The sequence below is a fragment of the Petaurus breviceps genome, unplaced genomic scaffold (assembly GCF_028583685.1).
Source record: "Petaurus breviceps papuanus isolate PSGF00001 unplaced genomic scaffold, PetGlider_PUasm1.0 126, whole genome shotgun sequence".
NCBI classification, from domain to species: Eukaryota; Metazoa; Chordata; class Mammalia; order Diprotodontia; family Petauridae; genus Petaurus; species Petaurus breviceps.
In genome coordinates, this window is record NW_027185655.1 from 6,003,195 (window position 1) to 6,029,783 (window position 26,589).

The 26,589-nt window shown below is 39.8% G+C and overlaps 1 protein-coding gene across 1 annotated transcript in view; it reads left to right on the forward strand.

Moving 5' to 3' along the window:
• The window catches only part of PARM1 (prostate androgen-regulated mucin-like protein 1), a 129,142-nt gene extending 102,597 nt beyond the window's left edge, over positions 1 to 26,545 (forward strand). The window contains exons 3-4 of the mRNA XM_069091825.1: positions 7,579 to 7,657; positions 20,966 to 26,545. Of these exons, the coding sequence (XP_068947926.1) occupies positions 7,579 to 7,657; positions 20,966 to 21,050 (164 nt within the window). The 3' untranslated portion in view covers positions 21,051 to 26,545. The remainder of the gene's footprint in view (positions 1 to 7,578; positions 7,658 to 20,965) is intronic.
• The last annotated feature ends 44 nt before the right edge of the window (positions 26,546 to 26,589 follow it).

Genomic DNA, 26,589 nt, shown 5'->3' on the forward strand with positions numbered 1-26,589 from the left:
CACACACACACACACACACACACACACACACACACACACACACACACCCAAAGATTACAAAATAAACTAGGGGAAATCCAGCACATTTTTATCAAAGTTCCCCTTAAATCTTTTTTAAGCTTCTTTTTCTTTTATTCACCCTTGGGGGCCCCCTCTTACTTCTTTTATCCCATATATCAACCTTTCACTTAAACAATAACCTATAAACATGAGCTAATTTATTTCATTACTCACTTCTTGATCATTTCTACTCATTTACCTTTCCCCTGCTTCTATTTAAAATGTTTCTGAATCCAATAATCTGCCAGCCTGGCTTTTCTTGGGGGGAGGGGGAATTCTTGTTTGCTTTTTTTTTTTTACATGAGGCCCTCAAATATCTCTCTGAATATTCACCTTGGTTCATTGATCATTAAAGTTTGCATGTGATGGCACTGTGGGCCAGGTTACAGATTTAGCTCCTTGACTTTATAGAATACACTATTCCATCCCTTCTCCAAGATTCTGTAGATACAAAGTAATCTCACAATTTCAGTTCTCATTTCTCCATGTTCAAAGGTCTTTCTCTTGATTGCTTGGAAAATTTGCTTTTGTCACACTGAAATTGCTCGATTTAACCACTCCATGGCTAAGAGCTTAATGAAAGGTATTTCTTGGGCCCAGCAGCCCCTCTGTGGATTCCCTCGATTGAAGCCTTTCTGTCTCTATTCAGAAGTTCTATAGTTTTCTTGTATTGTTTGCTGAATTATGGCGCGTACATTTTTCGATTTGTAATGTTCTTTTGGGATATTTATGATCCTTAAGACTTTCTGTCTTCAAGGAAAGTTTCTTCGACCTATCTAGAATCCATATAGTCTTTTAACATATTTATTTGCCTTTTGCTTCTCTTCTCCCAAATTTTCCTTCCCACCAGTAATTTCGCGTTTCACGTATATGATAATCTCTCTCAGCTTCTATTAATTTGAAAGTAGATCTCCATCGTGCATTCACTTTTCCTTAATCAATCAATAACATTTATTAAGTATCTACTATTTTCCAGGCACTATGATAAGTGCTAAGGATATAAAAAGAAACAAAATATAGTCCCTGCCCTCAAGGAGCTTACGATCTAATGGGGAAGCCAACATGCAAGCAAATATATTCAAAGATATAGATATATAATGGGAAATAATTAACATTAATTATTAAGAGGTCTTTTAAGGCACTGGAATTAAGAAGGGCTGGGGAAGGCTTTCTGTAGAAGATAAGATTTTATTTGGGACTTAAATAAAGCCAGGATGGTCAGTAATCCAAGTGGAAGATGGAAAACATTCCAAGCATGGGGGACAGCCAGAGAAAATGCCCAGAGCCAAGAGATAGAATGTTTATTGTGGCACAGCCAGGAGGCCAGGGTCAACAGGGATCAAAGAAGAGTTGGGTGTAAGAATACTGGAAAGGGAGGAGTAGCCTGAGTTATAAAGGGCTCTGAATGCCAAACAGAGCTTTTGTATTTGTTCCTGCAGGCATTGGGAGCCACTGGAGTTTATTGAGTGGGGGTTGGTGTGAGGGACATGATTGGACCTGAGTTTTAGGGAAAATCTCTTCAATGGATGCATGAAGGATGTTTTGGAGTGGGGACACTTGAGGCAGGCAGACCGAATAGCAAGCTAATGCAATAGTCCCAGCGTGAGGTGGTAAAGGTCTGTACCAGGCTGGGGGCAGTGTCAGAGGAAAGAAGCGGGCATATTTGAGACATAGGAGGTCTTAGATGTATTGGGTGAGAGATAGTGAGGAATCCAGAGTAGCTCCTAAGTTGCAGGGCTGGGGACCTAGGAAAACAGTATTGCCTTCTACGGCGATAGGGAAGGTGGAACCTGGGGAGGGTTTAGGAAGAAAGATGATTAGTTCTGTTTTGGACATATTGAGTTTAAGATGTCTACTGGACATCCAGTTCAAAATGTCTGAAAGGCAGTTGCAGATATCAAATTAGAGGTCAGCAGAGAGATTGGGGCAGGATAGGTAGATGTGAGCGTTATCAGCATAGAGATGGTTATTGAATCCATGGGAGCTGATGAGACCTCAAGTGAAGTAATATAGACAGAGAAGAAAAAAGGACCCAGGACAGAACTCTAAGGGTCAGCTTTGCTTAGAGGGTATGCTCTGAAGGAGGATGTGGCAAAGGAGACAGAGAAGAAGAGGTCAGATAGACATATGGTGAATCCCAATTCCTGACATAAATTCAGTTCTAATTTCTTCTTTATTTTTTTCATTTCTTTTTTTTAACCATTCTGAACTTTTTTGCTCATATTCCATGATCTCTGGTTAGTTCGCAGGATTTTGTCTTTCATGAGGCATTATTGGTTCACTTTCCTTGAGATGATATTTCTTCAATGTGATTTGGTTTCTTTTTAAGCTTTGACTCATTCTTCTTTCTGTTTTTAAGCTATTTTCTGTTGCTTTAACTGTCTGTTTGCATAGTTAAGTTGTATTCATCTTTTTTCTCTTGGTCTTTTTGGTATTCTCTTATGGTCTCGGTCACCCACATTTTGGTCCCTACTCCTTACACAGGGACACAGACACCCCTGGCTAGGCTGCCGAGTGGACTTAGCCTCCTCTCTTTGAACAATGTGGAAATCAGTTGAGTCTCCTTTTGAATCAGGCCTAGTGTGCTGTCACCCCATAGCCTATGATCCTGAACCCAGCATCCTTTTAACCCTACATATATCTCAATTCTCTTTTCACTTATATGGAAAGACAGAATCAGTGATTGTTGCTTTTTAGGGGGTCAAGAGGGTGAGGACATTCATTGCTATGAATGATCCGTCCAGCCAACCCCCCAGTCACAACCCCATGAGTTTGCTTGTACACATGGCAGCGGGCACATGGGAGTTGGGGGCGATACTCCGGATGAGAAAGCTCTAAGCACTGCGTTCTCCAGAGTTAACTCAAGAGGCTTTCACCTCATTAGGATGTAGTCTATCCTCACCTTGGAGGTCCAGGTGTGATGACTATATATCTGGCACCTAATTCCTCTCTTTTAAGGTTTCAGGGTTGAACAGGTCTGTAAAAAATGATGATTTTGCCATCTTGTTGGTCAACACAAAAAATTTTCCCAAAGAAAGCCAAAACTATGAATATCCCTGAAGCAAACAGATGGAGGGAACCAACCGAGAGAAATTTGGAAAGAAAGACAAAGAGTTTATGTAATTTCTCTTTCAACTCCCCATAAAAAGGATAATTAAGCAGAAAGAGGAGCAGAGGGGTTAATTTTCAAAACCATATTATTAAGTAGCAATCACTGAACCTCTGCATCCTCTAAGTCACCTCCTTCCTTCCCCTCCAGGTTACAAGCATTCTTTCCTGAGCTTGTGAAAATTCCAAGGCACTTGAAAAGAACCATTAGGAACCATTAAGAACCTAGAAAACTGTACTGAGTCTTTTCAGTTGGTGAACTCTCAGATGCTCCTATCTCAATCCATTCCCCCCAAAGCAGAAAGCAGTCTTTCAAAACAGGGCTAGAGGTTCAAAATGAGGGACATCTGAACCTCAGTCCTTTGGGGCTAAGGTAATAGTCATTGTCTTTTTGCTGAGTTGGCAGGAACATTTCTGATCATTTCATTTTATAATTATACTTGACCAGAAGTCAGATAGAATTGTGCCTGTTTGTGTGAACCCTAGAAACAAAATGTTTTGAGTTTAAAAATAAATGTTAAACTCATCCCGCTATATTCCTGCCACTATTACCAGAGTTTAGGCATTCTTTAGTTGGTTTTTGTTTGTTTGTTTGTTTGTTTGTTTTTCCTGCCGCTAAGTTGCAAAGTAGTTAGAGCACTGGCCTTGGAGTCAGGAGGACATGAGTTCATATCCAGCCTTAGACACATACTTGTGTGATTCTGAGCAAATCACTTGACCCTGTTTTCCTCATCTGTAAAATAAGCAGGAGAAGGAAATGGCTGACAACTCTAGTAACCTTGCCAAGAAAACCCCAAATGGGGTCATAGAGAGTATGACACAATTGAAACAACTGAACAACAATATGAACCGGGCAGTATGCTAAATACTGAGGATACAAAGAAAGGAAGAAGACAGCCCTTGTCCTCAAGGAGCTTACATTCTAATGGGTGAGAGCAGAAAAACCAATATGTATAAACAAGCTATATTCAGGATACAAAAGGATCAGTAGAGGGAAGGCACTAGAATTAAAGGGAACTGGAAAAGACTTCCTATAGAAGGGAGGATTTTAGTTGGAATTTCAACCATGAAGCCATGAAGGAAGCCATGATGCCTCTTCCTTTCTCAAAAATCTTCAATGAGTCCCCATCACCCATAAGATCAAATACAAATACCTCAGCCACTGCATAGTCTTTTTTTTTTTTTAAAGCAATCGGGGTTAAGTAACTTGCTCAAGGTTACACGGCCAGTTATTTCTGGGTGTGGTGCTAAGTATCTGAGCCCGGATTTGATCCCCAGGTCATCCCGACACTGGAGCTGGTGCTCTTACTCGCTGAGCCACCTGAGCGCCCCTAAGCAATTGGGGTTAAGTAACTTGCCCAAGGTTACATGGCCAGGTGTTTCTGGGTGGGTAATAAGTGTCTGAGCCGGATTCGATCCACATGTCATCCCGACACTGGAGCTGGTGCTCTTACTCGCTGTGCTACCTAGCCACCCCAACTGCATAGTTTTAAAGACCCTTCAGTCTGGACCAAACTTTACCTTTCCAGACTCACCTCAAGATACTGTGCTGCCTGCACCCTATACTGTAGCAAAACTGTACTGCTCATTCTTCCTCAACTCATCCTATCCTCTCTCTCACCTTCATCATCATTATAGCTAACATTACACAGCGCTCTAAAGTTTACAAAGTGCTTTTGTGTATATTATCTCATTTAATGGTCACAGTAACTCTGTGGAGCAGGTGCTATTATCATCCACACTTTGGGGAAACTGAGGCTGGTAAATGTTAAGTTACTTTCCCAGGGTCACACAGTTAGCAAGCATCTGAGGCTGGTTTTGAACTCTACTCTTCCTGACTTCAAATCTCATGATCCACCTGAACCACCTAATTCTGAGAGGTGATCTTTTGCTTTTATTTGCCAAGGCTTAGGCCTCCATGCCATTTCCCAGACTTTCATAATCTCCCTCCTAGCTCTCTGCCTCTCCAATATCTCTCAATGTGGTTCTCCAGATGTCCTGACCCTTGAAGTCTTACTTAGTTGAATTTGTATTTCTAAAACTTAACATAGTGTCTGACACATAGCAAGTACTTAAATGTTTCATCTACCTGTCTATGCTTTGAAGATCCCACTCATCTAGATGTGAGATTTCTGATTTGTTTACATTTTTAAAATAAATAATTATATTATTTTAGTCATATGTAACATATAACTAATCAATCAGTGGGCATTCATTAAACCCTTACTATGCACCAATCACTTTGCTAGGCACTAGACCGCCTCCTTTCACTGGAGTTGCTTTTTTTTTGGTCTTTTCAGAGGGCAGAAGGCAGGGCAATTGGGGTTAAGTGACTTGCCCAAGATCACACAGCTAGTAAGTGTTAAGTGTCTGAGGCTAGATTTTTACTCAGGTCCTCCTGACTCCAGGGCCGGTGCTCTATTCACTGTGCCACCTAGCTGCCCCTAGCATTGCTAAATGTAAGTCATAGTACAAAATAAGGTCTATGCATGAATATAATGAGGCGCTCAGATTTTTTTTGTAATTCAAAATAAGTTTTAATATATTATGTTATGAAACTAAAGCAAACAGTGTTCACTCATTTTTACAAAGTACTTTACATAGTCACAGACCCATATTATATATCCTGAGAAAATGTAGCTTTGAAAAATGGCAATGTTTTCCTACATCTTCTTTTTTCAATTTTTATTTTATTGTCAATTTATGGGATAAAACAAGCATTTCTATAACATAGTATAATAAAAAAAGATTCCACATGAAACTGTAAATCTATTATATATAACTTGCTATTCCATTCAAATATATAATAAAGTTATCATATAAATTTCTTTTTATCCTTTCCTTCTCCTCCCCCCCAAGGAATGACTCATATTCTTATAGATTTGACAAAGTTCTTTACATGTTTGAGATGTGAGACCCTTATCTGAGAAACTATCTATAAAAATGTTTTCCCAAATTTCTGATTTCATTCTGATCTTGCCCACATTTGTTTTATTTGTGCAAAATCTTTTTAACTTAATGTAATCAAAATTATCCATTTTATACCTCTATCCCTTGTTTATTCATAAACTGTTCCCCTATCCATAAGTCTGATAAGTCATATATTCCATGTTCTTCTAATTTTCTTGTAATATATCTCAGGGATGTATGCATTTTAACCTTTTTTTCATCAATGGTGTAAGATATTGGTCTATGCCCAGTTTCCGCCATACTAGCACCCAGGGATTTTAAATGACAAGCCCAAAATTACATGGACAATGTCAGTTAGAAACATGAACTGATGCTCCCAAGGCCTATGCTTAGATCCCAGGGCCAGGCTGTACACACAGCTTGATTTCATCACTAGGACTTAATTAATGGCCAGGAAAGACAATCAGCATCAGTTAGTAAACAAGCAAGCATTGGTGCCTGACTATTTTGTGCCAGCCTCTGTCCATGGTTCTCAGGATACAAACAAAGGCCAAATAAATAAAAAGACAGTCCCTGCCCTCAAGAAGCTCACTTCAAAGCTGAATGGGAGAGACAACATGCATACAACTATGTGACATTTGAAAAGTTAGAAAGACTTCATTTCTAGGTAATTTAATCATTTTATTAATAAAGCTAACATTTTATCAATAAAAAAGGTCAGGGGTACTCTCGAATGCCAAAAATCATCATGGCAGAAGACTCATGGTTTATATACCCTTTAAAAAGTGGGGGTTCCAGAGGGTAGCAATAAATTCTGATTGTTAATAATTAATGAGAAACCAAATATTACAGTAAAGGGCTGGACCTATTCTGATGAACTTTGATTGTGTCATTTACTTCTAAATTGCCCAGCTTTGGGCAATATATTCAAAGAATTCATCCCCACCCAAACCTGGGTAGAGAAGGATGAGTTGGGTTGACTAAGATTGAGGAGAAAGTTAACTCAACTTTCAAAGAATAAGCTTTTAAAATGAGGACTTTAGAAAAAGGTAGGAACTCTGGATCTCCCCAAATCATTAGTTACCAATAATAATTTCTCTCAACTATATAAAAAAACAAGATCTAGACAAGACAAGTTGGAGATCATTAACAAGGGGAAGGCACTGGAATTAAGAGGGACTGGTCAGGTAAGGTTTGAGCTGAGACTTGAAGGAAGCCAAGAGATGGAGATGAGGAGGCAGAGCATTCCAGACATGGTGGACAGGCGGTGAATTATAGTATATAGTCTATATACTGCCTCTTATCAATTTGTAGACGAGCCTGATTAGTGGAAGCAAGTGCCCACACTTGCTATGCTCCCATACTTCATGCATCAGAATGTGAGCTTCAATCTTCTCCAGAGAAAATAAGGGGGTTGATCAGGGAACAGAGTCATGCACTTTCCCAAATCAATTAACTCCTTGTCTTTTTCTCCCATTCCATCTTTTTCCTTCTTTGCAGGAAGTGTTGTCGCCATTACCGTGACAGTGATTGCAGTGGTATTGCTGGTGTTTGGAGTAGCTGCCTATCTGAAAATCAGGTAACATTCACTTTATATTCCCTCATGAACTGAACCATGTTTCCCAGCTCTGAACTGTTGGTCAATAATAAGCAACCAAAAATAATTTCTTAAGGACCTACTGTGTGCCAGGAATGATGGGATACAAAGAAATTTTTTCAGTAATAAGTCCCTGCCCTCAAAGGGCTTATATTCCAACATGTGAACAGCTATGTACAAACAAAATATAGCTAGAATAAATTAGAGATCCTCTGAAAGGAAAGGCACTAATATTTGCTAAGTTTCTTTGAAGTCTCTTTATTTCTCAGGTCCCTGAGATGTCAGCAGAAATTGCCTATTGAATTGGCAAGGTGTTAAAATGGAACCAAAATTAGCATTTCATCTTATCCAGGCATGGAATAAGAGAATAATACATGGCAAAATAGAATAATACTATGGCACAAAGAATAACGTTATGGGAAAGGGTCTTTCTGCTTTACTGGGGACAAAGGAAATGTCTCTACATTGGCTTTCATCTTGAGATAGGAGTCCTATTACTGCCAGCACTTCCAGACATTAGATACCCTTAGTGTGAGACCCATGGACAGGCATTCTAGTGGTCAGACCACTATATCATCATTCTACAGGGGTTCCTAAGTATTTTTGTGTTGGGGACTCCACAAAGCCTTTGAACCCTTCTCAGAAGCATGTTTTTAAATGGATAAAATAAAATTAATAGGATTGCAAAAGAAACCAATTGTATTGAAATGCAGAGACCAAAATTTTTAAAAGTGCACAGAAAACACAGGTCTGATCCAGAAAGAAAGCAAATAACTCTTTCAATGTATCCAGAGGGCCAAGCATGGTGGTACACATCTGTAATCCTTGCTGTCAAAGAAGCTGAGGCTGGTGGTTAGCTAGAGTTCAGGAGTTCTGGAGGTGCAGTGGGACTGGGTATGCACACCAAGTCTGACATAAAAGTAGAATGCCTATAGACAGATGAGTGTCCACTATTCTTCTAGTCTGCGCAAGATAGGGGAGACCAAAAGCAAAAATCAAAATAAAAAGTGCTTAGAGCCCCCTTCAGAATTTTTCTCCTCCTCCAATTCTAATAAAATCTGCTTTTCCTCAACTATTTACCATTCAGGTAAATAATAATAAATAAATAATATGTTACATTCAATTGTATTGTTTTTCTATTTATTACTACTGTACCAGTCTTGTTGCTGATATTTTTTCATGGAAAACATGCTGAATTTCAGCCACTACATGGGTCAAAAGGGATTCTAGCAAGTACGCTAGGAGCCAAACTATCATTCATAACAAACAGCCTTCCAAGTCTTAAACATCTCACTTAGAAAAAGCAGCACATAGCTCACTTGTGATTTGGGACTTTCCTGAACTTAAATAGCAAAGCACTGGACCTAGAGTCTGTATCATGCCTCAGATACTTTTGAGTTATATGACATTGGTCAAGTCATTGAAACTTGATGGGCCTTAGCTTCCGATTCTGAAAAAATAAAGGAACTGTCCTTGAAGGTTCCTTCCAGTTCTGAATATGTGATATTACAGATGTCCTGAAGAGACTTTCCATGCCTGGAGAGTCTACATAAAGATTGATACCTTAACCCCCTCCACCAATCACACACATACACACACAGCCTTACCCCACCGATGATATATTTCAGGACTTCTTAAATTGGTAACTATTTATACAACTGTGTTTCCATATAATTGGTTTTCTGTATTATATCATATATTTTATTTAATATATTTTAAGTCCTGATTCTGAAAATGGATCCAGGGGAGACTAGATGGTGCAGTGAATAGAGCACCGGCCCTGGAGTCAGGAGGACCTGAGTTCGTATCCGGCCTCAGACACTTAACACTTACTAGCTGTATGACCTTGGGCAAATCACTTAACCCCAATTTCCCTGCCCTCCCCCTCCAAAAAGAAATAAAAATGGGTACATAGGCTTCACCAGACTGCTAAAGGCATCCATAACACAAAAAAAAATGTTTAGAGTTCCTAGTGTAGAATCTCTGGTATTGATCCACCAATGCCAGAATACCGGTAGGAAACATTCTGCTAACTACTCTAGCTAAAGATGAAGATAAATACAAACCATCTGAAATCAGTGACTAGGAGGGATATAGGACAAGAAACCACAATAACAATTGCTATCCTCTTCCATGTTGATTCACCCCCTCCCTCTCCCCTAACTAGAAAAGGCTAGAAAATAAAATCTACAAGTTTCATTAAGAGGCCACTTAAATTTGCTCTAGCTGCTTCTGATGTCTGATTAAATTTTTATAAAATTTCCAAGAGAACAGAATAGTTTTTCTGAGCCAACTTTATCCCCAATGGGAAAGGTCAATGAAATATCAAACTGAAATGAGTCCTGGTTTTCTCCCTCACACGATCCCTCCCCCTTCCAATGATGCCAGTTCCCTTGGGGATGGAAATGGCGCATCATTATGGATCTCTGACACTGAAAACTAAAATGACCAGATCTCTTATACAGAAATCCCCAAAGGAAAAACCCTTCCTGTTGCTCCATAAACAACTTAGGCAAAAGAAACAGTAGGTTAATGGCCCTCACAGATCTTAAGCCTACAATATAATCCCTTCAAGCCTTGTTTTCCAGCCCCTTGGACTTCCCCTGTTCCTCCCCTCCCCATCACCAATCAAGAATAAGTTACTCGGGGTGGCCAGGTAGCACAGCGAGTAAGAGCACCGGCTCCAGTGTTGAGAAGACCTGGGCATGGAATACGGGCTCAGACAGTTAGCACCCACCCAGAAACACCTGGCCATGTAACCTTGAGCAAGTTACTTAACCCCCGATTGCTTTAAAAAAAAAAAAAAGAATAAGTTACTCACCCATATAGGTGCTTATCCAATGCTTGGGAAATTATTAGTAATTCAAAGGTATTTTCCCCTAAGGTTAGATCTTGCCTCAGCTGGAAATTCATTCCCCTTTTCCTTTTTCCCCAAATCTACTAAAAGTTTCAGCATTGTAGTCTTTTTTCTAAGACTTGTTGGCTTTTGACAACTGATGTCCTATACCAAAAATCTATGAAGGTGACTTTTTTCCATAACCAAATGTCAAATTCTAATAATGCTTGCTAGTGCTCTCTCTTGGTCATGTATTACACTCTCTGAGCCTCAGTTTTATCATCTGTAAAAATGGGTTGTAATAATATTCACGTCATTATGCCATAAGAGTCATAAGGATCAAATAAAATAATGTGCATAAATTTCTCTATAAATGTTAGTGACTTTTCTTTAAATTTACATATGTGATTTCACTGATGTGAGGAACTCACAGTGTAGAAATTCTCTACTTTAATGCAGAATAGCATTTAGTCCATAAAATAGAGATTTAGAAAACTAATATAACTGGTATGTATTAGAGGCAGAGATTAAAACCAGGACCAGTTCTCTATCCACTATGCCATATTATTTCTCCAGCAAGGTTGAATAGCAAATAAGTACTGGATTCAGAGTCAAAGGATCTGGTTTCAAATTCTGAGTCTGCTATTGTCTATCTGTGTGGCATGGGATAAATATCTTGACCTTTCCAGACCCTGGTGTCCTCAAATGAAAAAGTTGGATGCTAAGATTTCTGAGGTCCCTTCCATTCTAAAGCTATTATCATTTTTAGCATACTTCATCCTTGACTCAGTTTGAAAATACCACTTAAGAGAGTATGGATCTTGAAAATACTATTTAAAATATGTGGAAAAATAAGTCATTACTCTCAGAGAAACTAAAAACAAACTAGAGACCATTGAATCCAACCCCCTCATTTTACAGGTAAGAAGCCCATAACTTCCTACTCTAAAGATAACCACACTTTGCCTTGTGCCCTCTGGAATGCTGGTTCCATTGGTAACAAACTTACTTTCATCTTAAACCATTCCCTTTCTCATTCTCTTTCCTTCTTGCACTCACTGAGACCTCATGATGACATGACATCCCTGACCACCCTTTCCACCGTTGCTGGCAGTTTCATTCATGCTCCCAACTCATTGGTCACAATGGGGAAGTTGGAATATTCCTTCCCCCCCCCAATGCCATTTCTAGATGCCTCTTCTTACCATCATCACTCAAGAATCTCTCCTCTTTTGAGATTCATTCGATCCTTATCTATCAGCTAATCAAGATTCTGGTAGCTGCTATCTACCAACCTCCAAGACACTCTCTTTCCTTACTTAATGAGTTCAGGGCCTGGCTCCTAGTCCTTTCTCCTTCCCAATTCCTGGCCACATATTAAGGGGCTTCAATATATATATTGATACTCCTTCAAATGACCTAACCTCCCAGTTCTTCAATGTACTCATTTCTCATGATCTCCTCCTCCTCTACCCCACCTCAGCCACACACAAAGATAGTCATACCCTGGATCTTACCATCACCCACAAGCACTCCATTTCCATTTTCATGAACTCTGAACTCCTTTATCTCATCACAATCTATCATCATTCCACCTTTCCTTCTGCCTTGCAATGTCTAACATCATCTTCATCCTCACCTTCATTTCCAATCCTTCCGCCCCTCTGTTCTTTCCCAGATCAACCTTGCATTGTCTACACTGCCCTTGGTAAACTAGCTCTTTTCTGGATGCTTCTCTGCTCTAGAGAGACTTCTCCCTTACTCTATTGTTTTCATGCCCTGCCAGTCCTCAGCTTTGGATTACTCCCATCATCCATTACCTTCCAGCCTATTCTTATGCAACTGAATAGAGCTGGAGAAAATAACAAAATGTACCAATTTTTGTTACATGATCTTAACTGTACCTTCACTATGGCAAGGCAATCCTTTTATACCTTCCTAATTGACATACTCTCCTATTCACCACAATAACTTTACTAAATCTTTTCTTCCCTCTTCCAACCTCACCTTGCTCCCCCTTTCCATACCCTATCAGCTTTTCCATACCCTATCAGCTGAGAAATTTGCTTCATAGTTCATTGAAAAAATTGAGACCATTTTCTGAGAGCTTCCTTTTCTCCCTTCCTCCTCATTTTATATCACTCAGATGCCCTCTGCTACTATCTCTTCCTTCACCCCTGTCCTAAATGAAGAGTCCTTACCAAGGCTAACTAACCCCTCTACCTGCTCAAGCTGTCCCATTCCATCCCATCACCTCCAATAGATTGCCTCTTCCATTATCCAGGCTCTCATTAGTCCTCAATGTCTCCCTGTTTGCAGATTGCTTCCTATTGCCTGTGAACATACCCATGTCTCCCCCACCTTCAAAAAAAAACCCTTCGCTTGATCCATCCATCCCCATTAGCTTTTGTCCCATATCTTTCCTCTCTTTCATAACTAAATTCTTTGAGAAAGTCATCTACAATTGGGAATCCCATTCCCTTTCCTCTTCCTCTCTTCTTAATTTTACATTCTGGCTTCTGACTTCATCATTCCACTGAAACAGGTCTCTCTAAAGTAACCAGTAATTTCTTAGTTGTCCAATCTAATGAATTTTTCTCAATCCTCATCCTTCTTGATCTCCCAATAGCCTTTAACACTGATAATCACCATCTTCCCCTTAATGAGAGGATACAACTCTCTGTTTTCATGACACTGCTCTCTCCTCTTTCTCAGTTTCCTGTGATTGATCTTCATCCAGATCATGTGCACTAACCACAGGCATCCTACAAGATACTATCCTGGGCCTTCTTCTGTTAGCCCTCTGCACTATTCCACTTGGTGATCCTATTAGCTCCTAGGAATTCAGTTATCATCACCATGCAAATGATTCTCAGTCTTAACATTCATCCTGACTTCCACTCTTGCATCCCCAACTACTTATTGGACAAATCAGATTAGATATCCCATAGACGTCTTAAACTCAGTATGCCCCAAAGTAAACTCATTATCTTTCCCCCAAAACTCCCCCATCTTCCGATTACTGCTGAGGGTACCACCATCTTCCCAGTCCCCAGGCTTGCAACGTAGCTGCCATCTTTGACTCTTCATTCTCCAATAGATTGCCCAGGCCGGTTGATTTCACCGTTGCAGCCTCTCTGGGATATGGCCCCTTCTCCCTTCTGACACTTCCACTCCCCTGGTACAGGTCCATATCATGTCTCTTGGACTATTGCAGCAGCCTGTTGGTTGAACTTTCTCAGGGGTGTGATGGAGCCAACTTGAACCAGCTAGCAGGAGTCGATTGTTAAACATTCAGTATGAACATTTACACCTTGGAAATTAGCAAACATTATAAATCAGGGCTTGATTTGTTGTTTTATTGATTGTCTAGATTTAAAGTGATAGAGAAAATGCCAGTTTTCCTGCTTCAAATCTCTCCCTACTCCAATCCAATCTCCAAGCAAATTATCAAAGCAATCTATCTAAAGCAAAGATCTAACCCTGTCACCCCTTCCCTCCCATTTCAATAAAGTCCAGTGGTTCCCTAACACCTCCGGAATCAAATAGAAAATCCTCTGCTTGGTATTCAAAACCCTTCCTAACCTAGCCCCCTCCTTGCTTTTGAGTCTTCTTACACCTTCTTCTCCAACACATACTCTTCAGTCCAATGATTCTGCCTCCTTGCTTTTTCATTGGCTGTCCCTCATGCCTGGAATTCTCTCCTTCTTTCTTTCCATCTTCTGGCTTCTCTGACTTCCTTCAGGTACAAGATAAGACCTCACCTCCCTTTCTTGCTTCCCCTTGATATTAGTGCTTTCTCTCTGACATCATCTTCCATTTACCCTACATATTGCTTGTATACTGTTTGCATAGTACAGTTGCTTGCATGCTGTATCACCCATTAGCTTGTAAGTTCCTTGAGCCACTTTTCATTTTTCTTCGTATCCCCCTTAACAGGCCAAGTGATCCCATTCCCTCTCATCTTCTCTAGAAGTGTGCTTGGCACATAGCAGGACATGCTTGATAAATGCTTGTTGACTTGTCTTGGATTGAAATTTCTTCCCAAATACCAGCTTCCTCTTGAGACACTTGTGAAATCATTAGGCATCTCTTGTCATATTCCCATGTCCTACATCCTGCCCTCCATTTTTATCAGTGTTTGAGTCTAAATTAGGGAACAAATTCAAGCTGAAATATGAACTGCATTTGGTTGAAGCACATGGGAAAAAACAGCCCAGATTCTTGCCTACTGTTGGCTTCTATAAGGCACCTCAATATTTGAGAAAAGCAGCTCAGTGAGTAGCAAGAATTCCAGAATGGACAGAAGGGGAGAGAAGAAGGGGGAGGAGGAAGGGAGTGAGGGGAGCACAAGGGCAGTAAGAGGAAGATGAGGAGAGGAGGGGGAGGGGGAGGAAGAGGAGGGAGGGGAGCACGAGGGGAAGAAGAGGAGGAGGGGGAGGAGAGAGAGGGAGCACAGGTGGGAGGAAGAGGAGGATAGAGAGAGGAGGAGGAGGAGACAATGGCAGAATAAGAGTAAATATTCCTGGCTTAGGCATTTTGCTCTATTTGATTCAGGTTGTAAATGTCTCACAATTTGGGGAACTTTCCATTGCCCCGTTCCTTAGTGCCAAGGAAGAAACCTCTACCATAGATGGCCACAGGTGGTAATTATCTCTACATGCTTTCTATATGGAGACCTATTTTCAGTATAGGAAGAAAACCTGCCTCCCTCCTTGTAGATGCTGCCTTAATTAACACTGATTGAAAGCTCAGGCCATAGCCACTCTCTTTTAAGTAAGCTACCAAGAGATCTGCCAAGGACTTCATCTTCTTGAGCACAAAAGTACTTTAGCTTTCAGTGGTGATGGGGATGCTGCTGTAATTGGATGTCATCATAGGCCAAACAGTTACAATATATGCCTATTCTAAACTTTTTTCCTTTCATCTTGTTATAAACTTGACAGTCATAAATATGAATGTTCCCTTACATAAAATGGACAGAAAAAAGGACACTGAATATCTACCATGTATAGCTAGATTTGTTTAATGTAAAGGCAGTTACATGGTCCATTGGATAAAGTGCTGGATCTGGAGTCAAGAAGGCCTGAGTCTGAACCCAACCTCAGCTATTTATTAGCTATATGACCCTGGGCAAGTCACTTAACCTCTGTCTTCCTCAGTTTTACCATATGTAAAATGGAAATAAGAAGAACTCCTATACCCCAAGGTTGCAGTAAACAACAGTTGAGACAATATTTGCAAAACACCCCGGAAACCTTAAAGCTCTACGTCAATGCCAGTTATTATTAAATACTAACTTTAACTCAGTTTCAACACTGCCCTGCTGTTTTGTGTCCCATTCTGAATCATTTTTTCTCTTCAGCGTATTCTTTTTAATGTCATAGTAACTTTTTAATGTTGTAATACTCTTACAGAGGAGGGGATATTCTTACCACTGTGTCTCGGATTGCCTCTATAAATACCTCCCTAGCAAAGAAAAATTAAACCCCTCCCTTGGAAGAAATAAATATAATCAAGCAAAAGGAATCCACGCAATGGTCTTCCCTGAAAACATTTTTTTCCATGCCTCTAATCTGTCACTTACTGACAGGTGGGAAGCTTGATTAAATGATCAGTCTACTGGAATTCTGCTCATTATTTTGACCAGAGTTCTTAACTCTTTCTCCAGTTATTTTACTTTGTGATGTTATAATCATTATCCAAATCATTGTTGTGATTCTGCTCACTTCACTCTGCATCAGTTCATAACAATCCTCCCAGATCTTTCTGAACCTGTCCCTTTTATCATTTTTAACACCCTTACAGCTCGACACAGACTTCCTGTATCTTTCCAAAATAACTCTTCCTTCCAGTCTCACATTAAACTGTGTATGATGAATCCCCCTTTAGAATAGAAGCTCCATGTAGACAAGGCATGTCTTAATTTTTCTACTTTCATGCCCAGCACTGAGCACAATAAGAGCTTAATACTTTCATTGATTCATCCATTCATGTTCTATTGTTTTACATTTTTAACCAATAAGTTTTTGGTTTTTTGGTTTTATTGTTGTTGATGTTTGTAGAGTAGATTGAGATCTGGTAGCCATGAAATTCTTTACTTGTGGTTTCTCCAAATGAATTATCTTATTATTTCTTCTAACACAATAAAGTCACCCCCTTGGTAATCAGTAGTATGACACAGAATAAATAATTAATTTGGGTGGTATTGTCATTTTTATTATGCTCACTCTACCATGAGCAAGTAATATATCTCCAAATATTTGTCTTTCTTTCTTTAGCATTTTGTAATTGTGTTCAGATAATTCCTGTGTGTGTCTTGACAAGTAGACTAACAGATATTTTATATACTCTTTGATTATTGTTACAATGATTTTTTTTTCTATCTCTTCTTACTGATTTTTGTGGGTAAGATACAGGAAGATTGATTTTTTTTAAATCTAGGATGTTGTATTTTATAGGCTACCACTTTGCTAAAAATAAATTATTTCTGTTAATTTTTAGTTAACTCTTTAGGGCACACTAAGTAAAACATCATACCATTTGCAAAAAAAAAATAATTCATTTCCTCTTTTGTTATTTTTGTTCAGTCATGTACAATTTTCTGTGATCCCATTTGGGGATTTCTTGACAAAGAATAGTTTGCCATTTCCTTCTCCAGCTCATTTTACACAAGAGGAAACTGAGGTAAACAGGGTCAAGTAACTTGCCCAGGGGAACACAGCTGGTAAGTAAGCTGAGGTCAGATTTGAACTCACAAAGATGAATCTTTCTCACTCTAGGCCTGGTGCTTTATCCACTGCACCACCTACCTCCCTGTTTTGAAAATTATGTAATGTTTTGAAAATTCTCTGAATTTCCTTTTCTTATCTTGTTACTATAGTGAAAATGGATATCCTTGCTTTACCTTTTTATTAGATGTAAAGGGGGCCCATTTCTCCAACTACTTCTTTTTGCTGTCTATGGTGCCTTTAGACTCCCTGTTATTCCCTTTCAAATATGGCTATTTGTATGATGGATTTGTATGAGAGAATGACTGCTACCCCTACTTTTTAAAAATTTACATGAAGTGGGGCGGCCAGGTAGCACAGCAAATAAGACCACCGGCTCCAGTGTCTGGATGACCTGGAGATCGAATCCTCAGTGGGCTCAGACACTTAGCACCCACCCAGAAACACCTGGCCGTGTAACCCTGAGCAAGTTACTTAACCCCAATTGCTTAGGGGCGGCCAGGTGGCTCAGCGAGTAAGAGCACTGGCTCCAGTGTCGGGATGACCTGGGGATCAAATCTGGGCTCAGATACTCAGCATCACACCCAGAAATAACTGGCCGTGTAACCTTGAGCAAGTTACTTAACCCTAATTGCTTAAAAAAAAATTACATGAAGCAGAATAAATTTTGCTCCCAGCCTTCATTTTAACACTGTGAGACCCTTCATGTTCCAAGGGAATTTTTTGTAGTTGATCAGAGGGTACCGGAGGAAGGGTCACATAGGTAAACGTGCTTGTGAGTACATCCTGTTTTATGAACATGCAGGCATATAAGGTTTCTCTTAAGAAGTTATATATCATGAGGTGGGGAAAAAAAACAACCTTCATTCTGACTTTTAGCTAAACCTTTCAGAAACACATTTAATTCATGCACAACTACTTTGAAGAGAGATCCTTAACCACCAAAAGTAGTCAGTCAGTCAATTAGCATTTATTAAATGCTTTCTAGGTACTGGTGAGACAAAGAAAGGCAAAAGTCTGGCCCTGCTCTCAAGAGACAGTCAAATGAGAGAGACAGCAGACATATAATAATATGCAATTATAAACACAATATGTACAGGATAAATTGGAGATATTCAACAAAGGGAAGGCATTAGCATTGGTGTAGAAGATGAGATTTTAGTTGGAACCCAAAAGGAAGGAAGCCAAGAGATGGAAAGAAAGGTGAGAATTTAAGGAATGAGGGACAGTCAGCAAAAGTGCCCAGAAGTGATAGATGGAGGGTCTTTTGAGAGGAACAGCTGGATGATAGAGTAGTACATGGAAAGGAATTAAGGTCTACAAAGACTGGAAAGGTCAGAGGGAGCTAAGTTGTAAAGGGCTTCAAATGGCAGAACACATTTAATATTTGATCCTGGGAGTGATAGAGAGCCACTGGAGATTACTGAAGATGAGGGTGAGGTGGTCAGGTCTGTGGCTTAGGAAGATTAATTTGACAGCTGAGTGACTGATGGGTTGTACTTGGGAGAGACTTCAGGCAGGTATACCAGATTGCAAGCTATTGCAAAAGTTTAGGCATGAGGTGATGAGACCCTGCACCAGACTTAGTGGTGCTGGAAGAAAGGGGTGCACAATTCTTCCTGCTAAGCAGAAAAACCCACTCCCTCAAGAAATAAGTCAAAGTTTGTTGATAAAAGATGAAGACATTCCACACCAATCAGAACAAAAGAACTTAAATTTCAGTTATTGATTCTGATTTTTTGTAGGGGAAGGAAACAGTGGTAAAATGGGCACACCCTTGGAGAGATAGGTCTTTTCAGAAAACTAATACTTCCTTTCATTAACAAAAAATCTAAGTATATCAAGTACATTCCTTTCATTCACCTAATGACCAGTTCTTATTTCTCAAAGAACAAGACTATCCCCTACTTTGATCTAATAATAATAGCAAGCAAATTAAAACAGCTCTGAGATATCACCTCACACTTATCAAATTGGCTAATATGACAAAACAGGAAAATTATAAATGTTGTGGGGAATGTGGAAAAATAGGGACACTGATGCACTGTTGGCGGAGTTGTGAACTGATCTAACCATTCTGGAGAGCAATTTGGAACTATGCCCAAAGGGCTATAAAGCCATGCATACCCTTTTATCTAGCCATACCACTGCTAGGTCTGTATCCCAAAGAGATTTTTTTAAAAGAAGAAAGGACCTGTTTATACAAAAATATTTATAGCAGCTCTTTTTTGTATGGTGGCTAAGAACTGGAAATCAAGTGGATGCCCATCAATTAAGGAATAGCTGAACAAGTTGTGGTATATGATTGTAATGGAGTATTATTGTGCTATAAGAAATGCCAATCGGGATGATTTCAGAAAAACCTGGAAAGACTTACATGAACTGATGCAAAATGGAGTGAGCAGAACCAAAGAGCATTGTACACAATAGCAGCAATATCGTATGATGAAGAACTGTGAATGACTTAGCTATTCTCAGCAATACCATGATGTAAGACAACCTCAGAGGATTATGATGAAACGTACCATACACCTCCAGAGAAAGAACTGATAGTTGTCTGGATACAGACTGAAGCAAACTATGTTTCACTTTTTCTATCTTTCTTCCTTCATTTCTTCCTTCCTCCCACCTTCCCCTCTTCCTTCCTTCCTTCCTTTCTTTCTTTCATTCTTTCTTCAAGTCTTCTTCTACAAAATGACTAATTTGGAAATGTTTTAAATGATTGCACATTGTACAACCTATATCTGATTGCTTACCATCTCAGGGAGGGTGGAGGGGAGGGATAGAATTTGGAACTCACTACTTTTTTAAAATGTTAAAATTGTTTTAACATGCAATTGGGGGGGGGGAATAAAATGTTATTTCAAACAAACTAAAATATTATTGAATTATTATTATTAATTATTAAATAAAATATTTTAAAATAATAATAGCTAGCATTTATATAGAACTCTAAGGTTTGCAAAACTATATATATATGTATATGTATATGTATGTATGTATAATCTCATTTGATCCTCACAACAATCCTTGGAGGTTAGTGGCATTATAATTCCCATTTAACAGATAAGGAAAGTGAGGCAGACAGTGGTTAAGTATTTTGTCCAGGTCCACACAGCTAGGGAGTGTGTGAGGCAGAATTTGGACTCAGGTCTTTCTGATTCCAAGTCCAGCACTTTTATCAACTGGACCATCTACCTAACCCATACTTCAAAGGAGACCAGGGAGAATTAAGGAAACCAGATCAAAGACATTGTCACTACACAAATTTTCTCACTTTTTTAATAACAAAAGAGAAGCCTTATTACTGCAGGCTTCCACACATTTATGATTAATTCTATCCAATGACTTTTTTAAAAATACATCATTAGATCCCATTTCCTATTAGAATATGTCGATTTCATTCCTGATATGAGAACAGCCAGTGATGGAACTGGGAGGAAAGAAGGGTGGAATGCATGAGGGGAAGGAATGTGAAAAGAATTGGCTAAGAGGCTTACACTTTCTCAACTTTCAGATTCATATTAGAAGTAGAATGAGAGGCATGGGCAATGGATAACAGGTAGGCAACCTCATCTGCCATAGAGCCTCTAAAATATTAAAAGGCCCAGAGAAAAGAGGTGATTGGTAGATTCTCTAAATAGGATTTACCAAAAGCCATACTCAGAATAATGGAGAGCCACCTCCAAGTAACCAAACCTTCTCGCTTCCCTTTTCTTCCAGGCATTCTTCCTATGGAAGGCTGCTGGATGACCATGACTACGGATCCTGGGGCAACTATAACAACCCACTTTATGATGACTCCTAACAGAGGAACATACAAGGCATATATGTTCTTTAATTTAAAAGTGCTTATCCAGTAGCATTAATGCAAATTACCTGATATGCATTCAATGACAATCCTGTGGCCTGTTTTGTTGGTTTTATTGTTTAGTTGGTTTTTTTTTTTAATTTTTCTTTTTCTTCTCTTCTGGTTTCTGCTTCCCTTCTCTTTAAGGAAAAAAAAAGAGCTGTCATTTTTAGGTGAATCCAAACTGAATCTCAGCTGAGTGAGAAAACACAGAATTTCAGACCACCCTGGATGCTTTGGAGAAGAGATGTGCTTTTGGGGGAGCAAAGCTGGCTTTTATGTGGGAAATCATATTAAATCTCCATAAAAGAAAGTCTGAGAAAATGATCACTGGAGGGGGTTTTCATCTGCAGAAGCTCACGCTGCTCTGATTCCTTTTTAATCTCTGTTTATCTGGTCCTGGATCCCAGCTGCATCTCTGCAGAAATGGTTGCAGGCTCTTTCTTCTCCTAATTAAGGAATGATCAAAATAGAAAGCGCATGAAAGGAGTGAGCCTGCCAAGGGGCAGAATTAACAACTAAGTTTCAGATCCTGACGTGTTCCCTGGTTCTCTACTTCACAAGGTGTCTCAGATTAAGGATGCCCAAGGCATCCAACTTCCATTGGAAAAGCCCATGTGCTTGCAAGCTTTTTGATGGGCCCAATGAGGGTCCTTTAAGGTGAAATTAGTTTGAGGTAGGAGAAAGAGGCAGGTGAGGGTGCCAGCCCATCCGGAGTTGTGAGAGTATTTAGATGTTGGGGCAGGAATACAGAAAAGGCAGTATCAGAGAGACCTCTGGGTATGTTGTGGGCTACATTTTAACTGAAGGAGTCCACAGAACCCTCTCCATAGACCCATGGGATTGCTGGCCATGGTCTTATCACCTTTCAACAAACCAAGGTCAGCTGTAGATGGATTCTGAAGGCATTTCTTCAATTTCTCAGCTACACATCCCTCTTGACAGGGAATTTACAATGTGATCAATTCATGTCTTGGCCCCTAGTTCCTGCACTTGCTAACTCTCCTCTGTCCACTGTATGGACAAGCCAGGGCATGTATTTATTTCCTGCATAAAGAAACTTGATTAAATACCAGCACCCTTTTAAGGAAATGAAATCATTTGTGAAAACTATACTTATTATTCCTGAAAAACTGAGAAGATAAAATGGGGGGAAAAGATTGTTGGCTTGGACAGTGCTCACTTGAACAAAATGAAGCCTGCACAAATAAATAGTATTTTTTTAAACAGCTTTAATCACTATCCTGACCTTTACAATCTCCATATCTTGATGGAATCCAAATATACTTTGTACCTGTTTTCAAACATGTCTTCACCCCCTCTCCTGTGATGAGCACAGTCTAAATTACATAGAGAATGTGAAACCCGGCCAGGTATTATTTCAGTCAGTCAACAAGCATTTATTAAAGTATTTACTTTGTGGCAGGGACTGTGCTAAACTCTGGAGATACAAAAAAGGCAAAAAAAAAAAAAACAGTCCCTGCCTTCAAGTAGCTTACAGTCTAACCCTTGAGGCTGGTAGATGTTTCATGTACAGGAACTCTGTACTCTCCTCTGTCTGTCTAGTCTCCCACAAATGATGTACTATAGCCCTAAACAATAACAATGGGCAGTCATCCAGTCTACATCCTTTCCCCCACCATTATCCAGAAGTAGAATTGATCCCTAATCTCTCAAGTGCCAAAACAGAGCATTCAGCCACCGTAACCCTTCACTACAAGGATTTAGTAGGGATAAAGAAGACAGGCTCCACTTATTGGAGGGTAAAGGTTATTTTTTTAAGACAACAGGAAACAAAGAACCTCTGATTAACATTTCCCTGTCCTCTATCTAACAATTTTTTAAAAAACACATCTTTTTCCCCATTTTATCTGCTCATCTTTTCAGGAATAATAGAAAGAGTAATTTTCATATTACTTATCAGGCATGTGCCTGGTAGGGTCTTTATAGAAAAAGATAGAAAGGGATGAGTAGCTGTTCTGACCATAGTCCCTCCTAGTGATGACTCTATCCCCACCTCTTCCTCTCCTGTCTCCCCTACCCAACAACACCCACTGTTCTAAATTCAACAAGCATGTTCCTTGAAGACAGGGCCTGTTGCATGTTTGTCTTTATGTTTCCAGCACCAAGCACTGTTCCTGATGCATAGTAGGTACTTAATAAATTGGCATTTAGCTAATTTATTCATTAATTCCTGGGGTCTTGGCCAGTTGAGGAGCAAGGAAGGAATACCAGAACCCCACGTGGGTAACAAAAGACCGAGTTGCAACAAAGAAATTCATTTAAGATACCTAAGCAGTATTTTAGCCGAGAGATGTTAACTCCTTTGGGTGCTGAGTTCTACCCCTGAAGTTTTCAGTAGCTACCAGAGAGTTCAGACTCTACCTGAGGAATCAATCAACAAACATCTACTAAGTAATTACTATATGCCAAGCACTGTGCTGAGCCCTGAGGACATCTATAAAAAGTAAAGAGGATCTGGCCAGGGGTGGCTAGGTGGTGCAGTGAATAGAGCACCAGCCCTGGAGTCAGGAGGACCTGAGTTTAAATCTGGCCTCAGACACTTAACACCAAAACTAGTCATGTGACCTTGGGCAAGTCACTTAACCCCAATTGCCCTCCAAAAAGCAAAAAAAAAAAAAAGGGATCTGGCCTGAAGGAGTTTCCATTCTAATGAGAGAGCAAATATATACATGGATAAATCAGAGATGGAAGGCAGCCTTGAAATACTTTGCTTTAGCAGCCAATAGAACAAGAAAAAAAATTCTGTAGGAATTAGCACTTAAATTATATCTTAAGAAAGCCAGGGATTCTGAGAATCTGAGGCTAGGAGGGAGAGCATCCCAGTGCAAAGACTGAAAAAAGATAGCAGATGGGATGTATGTGGTCAGTATAGTTGAACCACAGAGTGAAGGAAGGGGAATAATGTGTTAGATGACTGGAAAGATAGGGAGGGGATATACTAGGAAGAGGTTTAAATATCAGAAAGAGACGTCTACATTTGAATGTACAGGCATTCAAGAGCCATTTTGAAATGGCCTTACAATTTTAAGAATATCGTTCTGGCAACAATTATGGATGATGGATTGGAGTGGGAAGAGATTTGAAGAAGGAAAACCAATTACAAAACTATGGTCGAAATGAGAGGTGATGAGGGTCTCAATTAGCCTGGAGGCTACGTGGGTAGAGACAAGGGAATATGTATAAGACTGTTGGAGAGAAAGAAATGAGTAGATTTATTGTTATTTGTTTGTTCTTTGCTCTCTAAGAGGACCACAACATCAGGACATTGATGCCATGACTTGCAAGTGAATTGTATTTAAGTGAGGGAGGGCTGTGCAAGGACACCAGCCTCACTTTCTCCTCCAGAGTCATCTGGGTCCAGCAGAGGGATACAGATCAGGATGACTAGAGATGAGCACCACTAGATTTGGCAACTCATTACATATGAGGGAGAAGTAAAAAATGACACTGAGATTGAGAACCTGGGTGATGAGGATAAGGTGTCCTTCACAGTAACAGGGAAGTTCAAAAGATGGGTAGGTTTATGAGGGAAGATAATGAATTCTGTTTTAAACACGTTGAGCTTGAGATGCACATGTTGAGTTCAGGAAGCATCCTTTTTACACTGGGTCCCAATTGTATTCTAATAGTCAATCCATCAGTCAGTGGTGATTTATTGAGCACCTTCTATGTGTTAGACACTGTGCTAAGCACCAGGGAGACAAAGAAAGGTAAAAGTCATTCTTTGTTTTCAAAAACTCACAGACTAATGGGTAAGAAAACTTGCAACCAAGATAAAGTGGTGACGATCATCAGAGGGAAGACACAAGCCTTGAGAGCATCGGGAAAGATTTCTTGAAAACGGTGGCATTTTATTTTATTTTATTTTTTGCTTTTTGGAGGGCAATTGGGGTTAAGTGACTTGCCCAAGCTCACACAGCTAGTTTGGTGTAAAGTGTCTAAGGCTGGATTTGAACTCAGATCCTCCTGACTCCAGGGCCAGTGCTCTAATCTCTGCACAATGTAGCTGCCCCAGAAGATGGCATTTTAGCTGAGATTTGAAGGAATCCTGGGAAGTTAGCTGCTCAGACAGAGACAGCCCAAGCCCAAAGGAGGAGGGTTCATCAATGGAACTGAGAGCCACAGACATAGACCTCAGAATGAAGGACTGCTTCTCAGAAAGATCCTAATAATAATTCTCCCTATTATCATTATGGGAAAGACCTGATTTGATTATAAAGAATTTCATCACTGTTGGTGTGTTTTAAGCCATCTTGCCAAAGAAATGAATCCAGTCCATGTGTAATATGCTGATCATTGATAGGTCTGGCTGAGGGAGACAGACTTTTGACTTCTCTTCACCATAAGGAGAACATTGCCAGTGCAAGTGGGTACCACAAATAGTACCAGCCATGAAGGGAATCATTTACAGGAGATGTCATACTGTTTATTAAGTAGGCAGATAGGCTGGCCTGCCTAGATCATTGAGACATAGGAGAAAGGGTTGCTATTTTAGACACATTCTATGTGACCCTGCTTAAAGTGCCCACCCTCTGTGTATTTTTGCTTATTCCTCTGTAAAATGAGAGTGATGCTCATGTCCAATCCTCCCTCCCCTACCTGCCTCCCAGATAAATTGCAAGGGTGAATGAGACCACATCTGCAATGTGTTTTTAACCTTCGGAGAAAACATTTATAAATATTTAGAATTATATAGGCATGTAAAGGATTTGCTGATACATGAATCTCTTGTTCCTACTTCCACATGCAAAAGCATACCTGTATCCTGGCATCATCTGAGAGCCATCATGGCTATGCCCTACCCTCATACAGTAGATTGCTAGAATACCACTGCTGGGCATTGCCAGCCTAGAACCTTGAACTCCAGTCTCTAGCTTCAAATGGAAATGTGGCCTCACAGAACATGATCAACATGGGTGGTCAGGTAATATGTCAGGGTCCAGAGATAGCAGGATAGCATAATAAGGAGGCCTAAGTCCCAAAGACAGCTGAGCTATAGACTTGAACATCACATCTTCTGCCTAGCCCTGGTTGGGATTTCCTTGGATTCCATATCACATGTCCGTTCACCATTCTTGCACAGATGCACGACTCCATCCTTTTCCTCTCAGAAGAGAAGGCCGATCATAGCTGGACCAGATGCTAATTTGTAAAATAATTCACCTTCTTTGCCTTTGATCTTCTTTGTCAAATGAATGTATCACTCACACCTTGCTTTTAAAAGTAGCAGTTATAATGGATGATGGAGACAACCAAATGAATAAAAAAAACTGGTTTACTTTTCTTGGGGGTGGGAAAAACTGTCCTTGAAAGCTGGGAACACAAGGGGGCAAGCTGATTGGCTATTTGATGTCATTGTAACCACATTGTTGTAAGACATCCCACATACCAATTATTATCATACCCAATAAAGTTGTTTTAAAACCCTGTCTGCTCGGTGTGATTCCTCTGTCTTAACTTCATATTTCTCATC